This window comes from Lathamus discolor, chromosome 2, assembly GCF_037157495.1.
Source record: "Lathamus discolor isolate bLatDis1 chromosome 2, bLatDis1.hap1, whole genome shotgun sequence".
In the NCBI taxonomy this organism is placed as follows: domain Eukaryota; kingdom Metazoa; phylum Chordata; class Aves; order Psittaciformes; family Psittacidae; genus Lathamus; species Lathamus discolor.
In genome coordinates, this window is record NC_088885.1 from 111303585 (window position 1) to 111316738 (window position 13154).

The 13154-nt window shown below is 42.5% G+C and overlaps 1 protein-coding gene across 4 annotated transcripts in view; it reads left to right on the forward strand.

Moving 5' to 3' along the window:
• The window catches only part of GREB1L (GREB1 like retinoic acid receptor coactivator), a 138223-nt gene that overhangs the window by 115380 nt on the left and 9689 nt on the right, over positions 1-13154 (forward strand). For all 4 annotated transcript variants that reach the window (XM_065668095.1, XM_065668096.1, XM_065668097.1 and 1 more), the window contains 6 exons: positions 3833-3948; positions 4326-4570; positions 5500-6053; positions 6627-6729; positions 10313-10468; positions 10678-10817. In XM_065668095.1, the coding sequence (XP_065524167.1) occupies positions 3833-3948; positions 4326-4570; positions 5500-6053; positions 6627-6729; positions 10313-10468; positions 10678-10817 (1314 nt within the window). The remainder of the gene's footprint in view (positions 1-3832; positions 3949-4325; positions 4571-5499; positions 6054-6626; positions 6730-10312; positions 10469-10677; positions 10818-13154) is intronic.

The window sequence follows — 13154 nt, forward strand, 5'->3', positions numbered from 1 at the left end:
TCAGATAGGGTTCATGTCTGAAAGCAGAGTTCAGGTTTCCATAGGCAAACTAATTCTTTTCACCCACTTATCTGTCTGTCTAGAGTATCTGTTGTCTGCTCTGTCCATCCATCTTCTGCCCTTCTGATAACTGGTAAAGCATGCTGTTTGACATAGACTTCTTTTCTCAAACCACTGCATGCTGAAAAGCTTCTTCTGCCCAGCAAATATGCACCAGGCTAAACTTTTGCATGGGTTTATAAGAGCATGGTTCAGCTAGCCAAACCCACTTCCTGAATTAACCTCACTACATTACAGCAAAGGAAATGGATTGCCTGCCTTAGGTACCAGCCTGTGAGTAATACTGTTTCTCTGGCTGATCCTTGCTTTAAGTCTTACACAGAGATTCATTTTCTGTTTCTGCTATGAGTTATGCAGTGTATTCAAATCCATGCAGAAAAGGAATTAATTTTGTGAGCCTTTCTTAAACCGCTTGCCTACAATCAAAAGCAGATAAAATGTCATTTAAGGAAGCTACCACCTCTGCTTCTCAAACCTTGTCTGCAGCAGGAGAGGGAAGAGAGGAAGGTAGTAGTCGTGAAGGAGAAAATGGCATGTGAGCAGCAGCTCTGTGCTGCTGGGATTTTGTTTGTTCACTAGGTATTAATTCCAACCTTAAATCATTCTGGACTGTGAGTCCCATGAGGGCATCTCTGTGGCCCTTTGTGTAAAGCGTTGCAGCCCTTACACATCGCTGGAGTAGCCTGTGAGGTCATTGCAGCAGATCAGGATAGAGTGTGAAGCTGTTCTAGGTGAATATCTAGGTAGCTGTTGATCTGGAATAGAGGAATTTGATCAGGCAGAGAATGGAAAAACTTCTAAATCTTCTTATTCCTCTCTCCCAGAACACAAGATGCTTCTTGGAGTAAACAAAGCCGTAGGATTCTGGACTTGTTTCTTTACTTACAGGTCACTAGAAAAAAACCCACTCCATTCTGAAACGTGCATATTAAGGGAGTGAGTAGAGGAATTCAGTTGCCCAAAGATAAGCCTCTAGTGTCTTTTTAGGTGAGTTACCCAGTGGCATTTCAGAATGATGAAAGTCACCTGTGAGTCTTGCGCTGGGCTGCCATATCTGCCAGTCTGATGCCTGGGATAAAGTGGGGTATCTGAAATGGTGTGAGCATATGTTTGTGCAACTGATTCCCATTTTAAAATTCATCAGACATGCTCCCATTGAATTTTGTTTATTGCAGACAGTTTTGATTCAGTCTTTCTGTGCTGCTTGACTTTTCTCCTGATGGAGGTCTGAAGCTGGGGGACTAGAGCAAGTGGGGAACTGATTGCTGCCTGCTTCTACTGTGAGCACCCAGGCCATATTTTTGGCCAAGGGGTACAATATTGGGCTAGTAAGTGCTTTCTGGTGAGGCTGAGGCTCAAAATGCTGGTTCCATCAATAACAGGTTGCAGTGCAGATGAGACTTCATCATGACCTTTTTCAGGGGCAGGAAGGGAAAAGTTACAGCTGTTAGTGACCCCAGTTGAAAAGGTCGACTTAGCTTCTCCCTAAGAGGGCTTTAGCAGTGTATGTGGTGCTACAGAAGGGCAGGGAAGTTGGGCAGCTGTCTCTACAGTGCTGGGAGCTGGACTGTTCCCTTCTCTGTTAGGCAAGCCCTCTAGCTAACCAGACAAGTCATTCCTCTCTACCTGGGAGCCAGTCTTCAAGAGAGGTGATACACCCAGAGGTACAGAATGAAAGAAGAGATGGAAGACAATTTAAGTAACTGTTTTGTTGACCAGGCATGCTGTCATGTCATACCCTTTAAGCATAACAAGAATCAAACCATTTGGGAGGCGTTCAGAAGAGAGGAGCCCAGAGGACTGCAGCTCTCTGTTCCTCACAAGTAAAATGATCAAGAAATGCATCTTCTGTATGCAAGTTTACAGCTCAAAGCCTCAGGCACTCAGGCTTCTTTTTAGGTCCTTAGGCTAGCAGAAAGAAAATCAGCTTTGGATCTGGCTTCCCCTGTTTAACTGTCTATCCATGCACTTTTGCAGAAGCTTCCATTGTTGGAGAGGCAGGGTAGCACACAGCTAGACTAACCTTGCTGAGCCAGAAAGTCTCTCTCTGCTGCCGAGGCTGCTCTACTGAGCCAGTAGCTGTTGTTAGAGAGTTGGAATAATAATTTCTTTTTGTGAACATCTTATACAGAGGATGCTGAGATCAGCAGGGGAAAGAAATCAGGACTGGGGAAAGAGAAAAGAACCATAGCAGAAAAGGAGAGTATTACTCTAACCATGTTCTTAATAAAAACTGTGAGTTATTTTCAGTGGAAATTTTCAGGTCAGATGACACACTGAGCCATTGATCTCCTAGTGAATCCTCCTTTTCAATCCCCTTCATCTGGCTGAGATTACTCATAAAACATGACCTTTCTGGAGGAAAGGAAGGGTAAGGATAGAAAAGGCCAAGGGAAATATTGAGGCTAGAAGAACCAAGAGGGAATTCAAAATAGAGTTCTTCATGCAAGGTGTGTTTTCCACCAATCCTGCATAAGTCTTATTGGGTTGTCAAGACAGCTGTGTCTTGTTGTCTTGCACATCTGTGCTAAGAAGAGTGGTTTATATATATTATTCTTAATGGGCAGTTTGAATGATTGGGGTTGCTGTTGTGACTCAGCAAAATGGATTCTGTGCCTGAGCTACACAAGAATCTTCTCCATAACAGATTTTGTCCATTATTAATGAGAAGAAAGGATAAACTTTTTTCCTGCAGGGTGATATCCTGTAGCTCAAGTATTTCATGATTCTGTAACGATTAGGGCTTAATTTCCTTTTCTAGAGAGATCTTAATATCTGATCAGCACGGAAACATAGTCTCTGGGTTATATGGAAAGAGCTTCTCTGCTGATCTTCTGTCTTGACTGGTCGGTGATCTAAGAAGCTGTGTTTTTCCTAGCAGTACCCATAATGTATTCACAGGAATGGCTGGATAGAAGCCTGCATATTTTGCATTTCAGCTTTATTTATGATTTTGGTATTGGCAGAGGTAGAATGGCTTGTTTCCTTTCTAAGGGAGAGTCTCTGAATCTTTCAGTTTTACTTGCTTTTAACAGTTGCTGTAGGGTGCTGTCTTAATCAAAAACTGCCTCTATCATCTGAAAGTCTGGGCACTGTGCAACACAGCAAGAAAGATGTTATTGCTCAAGGCAGAGCAACGTTTTTAGGAAGCTGCATCCAACACAGACAACATACATGGGCTCATCTAGAGCCAGAAAGAACTGAACCAAGGGGTCTGAAGGCTGGACATAGGACTGATGTTACTGGCCTTTCCAACGCTAAGGGAAAATAGTGGAGTTTTGTGGTCTTGGGGCTTGGTAGACTCTAGGTAAGAAGTCCTTTCTTGTGGGATTACCTCCAGTGAAAGGGAAAATGTAGGGTTTTTTGCATATAATCTTCCATTATGTAGAATAATTTAGCAAGGTTCATTGAATCATTTTCATGTTTCACTTGAAGGTCTTACTGTATCCTTGTATTAATTTCAAAAACATTCATCTGTGCCAGCTTGAAACCGAAGGCATCAACTGCACTCTTCTCTGACAGACTGCACTAATACCACACCAGATATATGTTTCCAGCACTGAATAACATATCCTATGCATCCTTTTGCTTTGCATTTAATGCTTGGCTAATGGTTGGCTACCAGCAAAAGTGCATGCCTGTACCTAAGGTCTCCTTCCTGTTGGCGGTCGAGTAAGCAAACCCTGCATACAAAGAAAAAGTGCGAACTAAAAAACCACCACAGAACATGTGAAGGTCATTTAGATGTGATTGGAATTTTCTCTGTTCACAGGCTTGGAGGGGCAATGAGCAGGAAGACTGGATTCCTCGCACCTATCAGGATTTGGAAGGTCTACCTTGCATTGTGATTCTAACTGGCAAAGACCCTCTGGGAGAAACTTTCCCCAGGTGCTGTTATTACTCTTGTTCTCTAACACGTTTAGATAAGTCATGGGGTGGAGAAGTGGCTTGATAACATCTGGCTATTTCTTCACTTAAAAAAAGTATATTTTAGAAGGCTTCATTTGGGAACAGTTTAAAATTTTGGGAAGTGCAACTTGTGCAAAGTGCAGCTGCTTTGTGAAAACTGCAGTACTGTTGGGTCAGTTGAATGTCTGTGCAAAGTACCAGGGAGCATAACTTCTGTGCTGAATATTTTAAAAGAATTTTATATTTATTGGCTAATGAAATTGTTCATAAACTTTTAATAAGCAACTGAAGATAGGGGGTATTCTTCAAAGTCAGAGAAAACAAAACTTTCTTTTTTCTTGGGTTGGGTTTTCTAGGTCGTTGAAATACTGTGACCTTCGACTAATTGACTCAAGCTACTTAACCCGGACTGCATTAGAGCAAGAAGTAGGCTTGGCATGCTGTTACGTCTCGAAGGAGGCAATTCGAGGGCCTATTGTAGCTCTTGACCTTAGTGAGAAGGAGCATGAGAAGGCTAATGGTAGCGAGAATGAGTCTGATGAGCTGTTGATAGACTTGGACCGACCCCAGAGTAATAGCAGTGCCGTCACTGGAATGTCAGGTCAGTTATTCTGCTGTTGGTCTGAAAAACAAGTCTTCATTCCTGCGTCACTGGAAGTTGAATGGAAACATTGAGATGTAGGTTGCTTAGCTGCGTCCTGCTGTGGGCCTCACAATGAAATGTTAGCAGCAGATTCTTTTCACAGTGAGCAGTTTTCCTGTCTATGGCTAAAAGAGGATGCAGTGGGAGAATGGTATGCCGTAGCTAAGGGTCACTTGTGATTTTTGGTTTTAAACTTACATTTTACATTTGTTGCTAGTTCTGATCAGTGGATCCTGAAAAGATCTTAATAATTAGAGTAGAAATGGAGGCTGTAAAAATTTAAGAATAGAAAAATGCTCTGGAACTGCAGGGGTAGCTATGGGTGAGGATCAGTATTTGCTGCCCTGTCAAGACCAGCGGAGTGGCTGGGTCTTGCCCTACCTCTTCAGGCATCTGTGGAGGCTCATCTTCTAACGAGACTTCCGTTCTTTTCATTCTTCGGGCACCCCTGGGTCCTCCCATTTGCTTCCCTACGAGTTTGAGGTATTGAGATAGCAGAACTCTATCTTTGCCATGCACAAGATCTTCCCATACACTAAATAAACTTGACTGGTACGGAGCAGGGAGCATAGCCAAGTTCACGTTAAAGTTGCAGTGAAACGAATACTCTGTTTTCCATAGGAAGGAAGGTCAAGTTGATCTATGTATACAGTGGTATGTTACACTTAAAGTTTAGAAAGTTGAACCATGAAATTCCAAATCCAAAGGCTGTTGCCTCTCCAGCAAGAGGGACAGATGGATGCCAATGGTTTCTTTTCACTGCCCTAAGCCACAGCAGCGCTCATTGAACAGAAGTATTTGTATGCTGGGATTGTCCCATAGATCAGACGAGTTCGATTTTCTTATGCTAGCCAGTACCTGTTCATTGCCTGCTCTTTGTTTCCCAGGTTCCCTGGCTGACAATGGCGTGAGCTCCTCGAGTGCTGCAGACAAGTCCCAAAAGCAAGCACCATCACTTAACTTTCAGACTGTGGCGCACAGCTCAGTAGATGAGGCAACTTTCACAGCTGGAGAGACCCTGAAACAAGAATGTGACTCCCTGGGTAACCAGATGGCAAGCAGCACCACTTCGAAACTGTCATCACTGTCTTCGGTCTCCCAGACATTCCGGTGGCCTGCCCACATAGCCAAAGACAGCAAGGCCCTCCGTGCTGCACTGCCACGCATCGTCATCCTGTCAAAAGCTGCCTACTGTCTCCTGAGCTCACAGAAAAGCGGGAATTTACCCTCTTCCTCATCCCTCCTGCCTCATGCTGATGTGTCTTGGGTAGGCTCTCTGAGGCCTCTGCTTCACAAGGACATGAGCAGTGAGGAGCAGTCCCTCTACAACAGGCAGTGGACAACAGCCCGACAGCACCATGCAGACTTCAACAATCAGGGTGAGGCATCCGGCTCAAGGAGTTTTCACCCCAGGCGGCTGCTTTTGACAGGACCACCACAAGTAAGAGAACAGTTCCTTCTTCTTGCCTTATTAGCAGGACTGGAGGACCAATCATGAGGACTGCAGATCGTATTGTAAAAGGACCCTGCAAGGTTGCATGCAGTAATGTATTTTGAGGTCAAAAATAAGTCAAATTTTAAGATTAAGTCCATGCTGGAAATGGTAGGGAGAGGTAGAGTGATGCTGTATGTCATACAAGGAAGAGTGATGCTGCATGTCATACGAGGAAGAGTGATGCTCTATGTCATACGAGGAAGAGTGATGCTGTATGTCGTATTTTAGCCTAAATGAAATACATATGGATGGCACTGGACATAAAATTGCCATGAGCAATCAGTGGGGCATCAGTTATCACTGCCCATCTCCCTGCATACAAAAGTGATACTGGCTGTAGGTCAGGTTGTGCTCCCAGATCAACTTTATAATAGTCTTCAGCATAATGGGGAATATTATGACTTGTTATGTTTCAGGCAGAGGTAGAACGGGGTGAGCCCAAAGGCATTTATCTGAAATGTATCCTTCCTTCACGTTAGTCTGAGTTGGGATTTAGACTTCTTTCCATCTCTGGCTCAGGTAGGAAAGACTGGCTCATACTTGCAGTTCCTAAGGATACTCTTCCGCATGCTGATCCGGTTGCTGGAAGTAGATGTGTATGATGAAGAAGAAATTAATGCCAGTAAGTATTTAGTAATTGTTCTTAATATGCATTATAAAGAGCCTCTTTTACATATTATTCAGCAGCGACAAATTTTGAGGCTCACAAGAAGACTATAAATTACACCTACCACTTGTCCTGTCCATTAGTGTGTAGCCAGACTTACTGTAGGTGTCTGTGTATATTTCAATATATATTAATAAAAATGTAAATTTTATATTTGGCTTAGCTGAGAACTATTATATGTATTTTGGATTGATATACTTGGGTAGCACTAAAATGAAAGTGAACACAGAACTGTAAATGGGCAACGACTGCTCACATTATCTCTCCTTGCTAGTTTTTAAGCACCAGTTGCTCTTAAGCAGAGAGGATATTTAAGAGCTGGCTGTTTCTGGCTGAAACTTAACTACCACTTACGTTTATAAATGAAATGCAAGTTGTCAGTAAGACTGTTCTCTGCAGTTTACAGATCTTATACTGAGGGAAAAGGCGAGGGGGAACTTCTTTGGATTTATGCTCATTTGTTGGCTCTCATGGACCAATTAACTGCTGTGGCAGGACTTCGCCTTTAGAAACACAAATCCTTTTAAAAGTTCGTCCTCTTCGGGGTGCTATTTACACAACTCTGTGCTTTTGCAGTGAAGAGAGCTCCGTGATGCATAAATCTTATGACCATTAGACTAGCATCCTGGAAATCCCATTCTTGCCAAACCTTTGACAAGACTAGTTTGTATTTCTGCTCAGAAAATCCTATTAAATGAAGAACAAATGTATTTTTCTTTGATGTGGAGCTTTGGGGGCTGTTATTCCCTATTATTTGACGTAAAGTACCCCAGAAACTTAGGATGAAAATGAAAATGTAAGAGAAGTTGTGCATCATGCTGTCTGGCTTATTCTGATCACAGCACTGTGTCACACCCCAGCCAGGAATGCATGGAACTCCATCAGAAGAGTAGTTCGGGTTTGTTTGGGTTTTTGGTTGTGGCTTTTTTTAACTCCCACTGCTTCTATTGGAATGCTTTTTCAGGGCCCTAGCATTCTGGTGATTGAAAATACCATTTTATTCTCCAAAGATGTTCCTGTCCCAGTTATAAATGTTCTCTTTGGGACTAAAGAAAACAATAATGTAAACTAAAATACTTTTTATCTTCTTTGATGTTTACTTCTATGGTGTAGTCAGATAGCAATTTTACGATCTGTCATCATTCATCTAGGTGGCCTGGATCTTCTTACAGGATACTCACAAATGACAGGCTCTCCATTCTCCATAGTGGCTCCTTGCCTGCACATCTATTTTCAATTTATCCTTCTAGTACATGGGTGACCAGAACTGAGTGTGGCATTCTGTGGGATACTTAGCCAACCCAGTGTACTTGTGGGTTGGCTCATGTATTCCCTTGCCTCCACTGAAAGTTCCATGACTGATGAAACCAATGATTGCACTTGTCTCTTCCATTCTCCCATTTCCCTGGCACTGATACGTAGCTTGTAGTTGTGGGTTCTTCTACAACTCAGTTGTTTCCAGCCTAGGTGCTCACATCCTGCTGCAGAAATGTTTGTTATTAGTCCTTGATTGTACATATTACCCATATTTTTAATGTTAAATATCACCCAGTTTCTGTTGTTACACGTTTTGAGAGCATTGAATTCCTTGCGGATGGTCTTTGCCTCCTTCTCCATATTGACAATGACTCTCAGAATGTACCACCAGCAAACTTAAGCCAACGGGGTTTTTTGAGTTGGTTACTTTAGAGGAAATATTAAACAGGGTGTCCCTCTGCTGATCCTTTACCTTCATTGGCAATCAGCATCTGCCTTAATGCTACAGTGTTGCATGCTGCCATCTTCTGTTTAATCAACTTTTTCAGTTTATGGACCATTCACTGTCTCCAGCTGTATTAACAGTTTGTCATGTAGTATTGTACTAAATGCTTAAGTCCGGATGGATAAGATGTGTTGTTTTTCCTTTGTTCAGAGAAATAGATACATCATAGCTGTATAATGAAAGTTACACAGGGTTTCTTTGGTTAACCCATGTTTTTACATTTTTCATTTACTTCAATATCTTTCATAACTCCCCAAGTTTTGAATATTACCAAGGTCAAAGTAATGGACCCAGAGCTCTGCAGATTCTTGTGTCTCCTCTTAAATGGTGATAATATATATTTAATGCTTGCATTGCAAACAGTCTCCTGCCAGACGTCACAAACCTGTTCTTTCAGAAAACTGGCATGGAGAGTTTTCTTTCTCTTTGATTCGAGTGTGTATTAAGATTTTAGTTTTGTTTCTATCTTGGCTTATAGTAAACCTTTTATTCCCTTGAAAATAGAATCATCAAAGTAAAAAGAAAATAAAAAAAATTATTTTAATTTATATAGTTGAGGTGATATAGCAAATATTATTTGTTTTCACACACTTTTCTGAGGTCTACCTCAGCTTGACATTTGATAGAGCTTTTTTTTGTCACACGCTTGCTGATGTTTAAGACAAAACTTCATTCACTAGTGAACTTTTTCCATTCCTCATGGACTTTGTTAGTTCTTAGTGTCTTTCTGGTGTAGTCCCTCTGAAGCCTCTTCCTCCTTGTGTTTTTATTTTGCTTGATATGCTGGTTACTGGTTGGCTGGCAACTGCAATTCCAAGAAGTCCAAGTCTCATTCAGGGGGAAGTGCCTCGTGTTCTCAGGCCAGCTGACTTAGAGTGAGCTTTCTCAGGATTTTGACGAACTAAAACACTTCACCTGACTTGCAGAGTGGTAATTAGAGTGAAGCACGGTGCCAGTGTGGTTAATGGCCTCTGAACCACTGCTGGTTCGCCTCCTATCGCGTCAGTCAGGGCAGGGTGCGCACACGCTTGTCTGTAGACCTAACTTCCGTTTCATCTGAATTTGCGTTTCTAAAATCAGTGACCTCAGTTACACACCGACTTTTGTGTGCTCTTGCATCTTACTTTAAACTGAATTGGCTCATGTTCAACTGCAGCCCAAAGCTGCTTTCCTTGGCCAGTGCTTTCTAATGTTCTCGTTGCTTAAATTTGAGTTTCTACTTCAGAGTTCTCTCTTTTGGATCAAAGAAGTTCCAGTTGGTCCTTGCTGGCCACATCCCATTCTGTAACAGAAGAGTGTCTCTTGCTGTCTTTATCATGTAACACCAGGTACTAGTTCATGAATGCGTACAGCTTCTTTCTCTTTGCTTCCTTCCTTCTGCCTTTGAATACTTTGCTTCTCATTTACCCAGTGCTCCTCATTTCACCACAGAGAAGATTGAGATTGGCTCTATCTATGAGGAAGATACAGGGGTATTAATTTGAGCATTTTATGCTTAAACCAGAGTGACATATACTTCAGGAGCTCGATAAGGAGCAGAGCAGGGAGAAGATACCTGTGAGGCTTCTTTACCTGCATGCAGTTTCTAAGGAATTGCCATTTCTTTGAAATGGCTTTGTGTGGATTAGTTTCAATTTTGGTAATGTATATGGTGTTCAAAGATGATGTCTCTATGTGCACTTGTGTGAGTTCCTGTGCAATTGTAAATCAGCAAACATCATGTAAATGCCATTCAGTGGGTGTCTGGTACTGCTTACCTCAAGTGTGTTGTTGCAGATCACACAGAAAACAGTGAAATTACCCAGTCTAGCAATGACCACTGGCCGGACATTGAGATCTTCAGCAAAATGTCTTTTGACCTGAGTGTACATGACCCCAAGTACAGAACTGTAAGTCCCGTATACACGGAACAGCTCTCAAGAGTGAAACAAGGTGGGTAAAATGTAGAACTTTTTAGGAATACTTTACTACAAAGAATCAGTTCTTATTGGTTCAGTTGAACCTGTGAGTTCACAAGAGCCTTTAATCTCCAAAAAGACATGGAGCAAACCAATTTGTGTGTTCTTTACGGTTGCTTCTGGGACCACATTTCTCTTTTTAACACTTGTAAAATTTCTGTTACTTCTTTTCTTTGTGCACAGAAACAAGCAAAGAAGCCAAATCAGAGGAACCTAAGAAAAGGGAGACTGTGTCTATGATGTTGACTAAATACGCAGCTTACAATACGTTCCACCACTGTGAGCAGTGCCATCAGTATATGGACGTTAATCCTGCTGTACAGGTTGGTGTCAAGGTCCAAGGGTAAACTGCATCACGGAGTTTTCTGTGGTCTCTCCAAGTGTACGGCTCTGGTGTCAGGACTCATGCGTTCACCTTCCATGAGATGGAATTGTTTAATTCTTCCATTCTCAGGGGAGATATTGAGCTACAGACCCCGGAGCATCAACTGTGTCTGCAGCATTCCGCAAGAGCGGTTCTCCTCTCCCGCTGCCTCTGACAAAGGGTGGATGTTGTGACTAGTTGTCTCAAGCCTAAGCATTGTTCAGCCTGCCCAGAGGGTTCGCAGTATCTCATGGGAGAGGACTGTAAAATTGAGGTGCTTGTCTTGCTCAGGTGTCACCTGTGATGGGACACTGGAAGGCCTGCTTCTTCCTCCCTTTGCATGTAACTGTGCATGCTTCTCAGTGGTAGCTTGTGAGTCACTGGACAAAACTGATCATTTTTGAAGGTAAAAAAAGCTTTTGATCTCTAAAACAAGCAGTTATGCTCAAGAGACTGACAGGTGAGATTTATCCTGGTTAATAGCTCAGACATGATTTCTTAACCACCAGCAACAGCTTACATGGGACTTTCTTATCTCAAGTAATTCTTTCCTTGCTTGCTGATCTTTTCCAACAGCTTGCTATTAGGCTATCACAGTGTAGACACACTGACCTGGCAATGTACAATGTCAGTTACCTCTGAGCAGCAGCAGCAGGTCTGATTTGAAACTCATGCTTCATTAAGTACATTGACACAAGCAAATCCTCCCAAAAGACATCTGTTGTTCGCTCGTCTTTATGCATGTGGTCAAACATAATGAGCAGTAATAAATATAAATGTCTACTTGCATGTGTGTGAGTTTTACATATAGAATTACAGTTGAACTCAGAGAAATTACGCATCCAAAGGGGAGTCATTGGATAGCAAGCATTGTGAAGAGAGACTCTTAAATGCTTTAAGAGAACCTAAATAAACATCCTTTCGTTTTTCACCTTTACTTAGGCTAATTACTTCAATCCTTTAGTAAAGATTATAGAAAGCTGATTGCTAATAGTGAATGATTTAACCTTGTAGTAAGACAAATGCTTCTGTGGGATGAAATCTTATCATATATGTAGGCACTTTGTATACACTTACACAGTTCAGTGAAGCACTGTGCAAGCTTAAGCTCACCCAAATTCTTCATAGCCTTGCTTATGACGTGGTCTGCTTTGGTCACTTAGCTCCTTAGAAAAGTATTGCCACAGGAAAAATAGCATACTAATGCGGCCTTGCTGCTGCTAGAGTATCTGAATGTCAGTGCATTCTGCTGTGGAGCAGCACCCACACGGTACACTGCTTTTTGAAACTTTTGGGAAAATTTATTTGGACAGTTTGTTTCATAGCATCATATAAATCACAGAATGGTTTGGGTTGGAAGGGACCTTAAAGCTCATCCAGTTCCAACCCCTTGCCATGGGCAGGGACACCTTCAACTAGAAACCAGGTTGCTCCAAGCCCAATCCAACCTGGCCTTGAGCACTGCCAGAGATGGGGCATCCACAGCTTCTTTGGGCAACCTGTGATAGTGTCTCACCACCCTCACTGTAAAGAACTTCTTCATAAGATTTAATCTCAGTCTCCACTCTGTCAGTGTAAAGCCATTTCCAGTTGTCCTGTCACTGCATAGAATCATAGAATAGTTAGGGCCAGAAAGGACCTTAAGATCATCTAGTTCCAACCCCTGCCATGGGCAGGGACACCTCACACTAAACCATCCCACCCAAGGCTTCGTCCAACCTGGCCTTGAGCACTGCCAGGGATGGAGCACTCACAACCTCCCTGGGCAACCCATACCAGTGCCTCACCACCCTAACAGGAAAGAATTTCCTCCTTATATCCAATTTAAACTTCCCCTGTTTAAGTTTTAACCCGTTACCCCTTGTCCTGTCACTACAGTCCCTGACGAAGAGTCCCTCCCCAGCATCCCTATAGGCCCCCTTCAGGTACTGGAAGGCTGCTCTGAGGTCTCCACGCAGCCTTCTCTCCTCCAGGCTGAACAGCCCCAACTTTCTCAGCCTATCTTCATACGGGTGCCCCTGTAAAACATCCTTTTCCATCTTCTCCTTGTAAATATTATTAAATCATTTCCAGCTCAAATGGATTTGAAAAGAGTCCACTTTGGCCAGACTGGTTGGATACAGAAAGCTGACTCCTTTGATTGCAATGCCAGTTACATACCTAAGTAGTGTGGACAATGGTAGAGGAAAATGAGAATATAATAGAGTTAACTTCAGTTACTGAAAGGGAATGTTTTGGGTATTCTTCTCTGATGGCTTCCAGTATTGGGGATGTAAGGGCAGGTGCCATGGGTGCC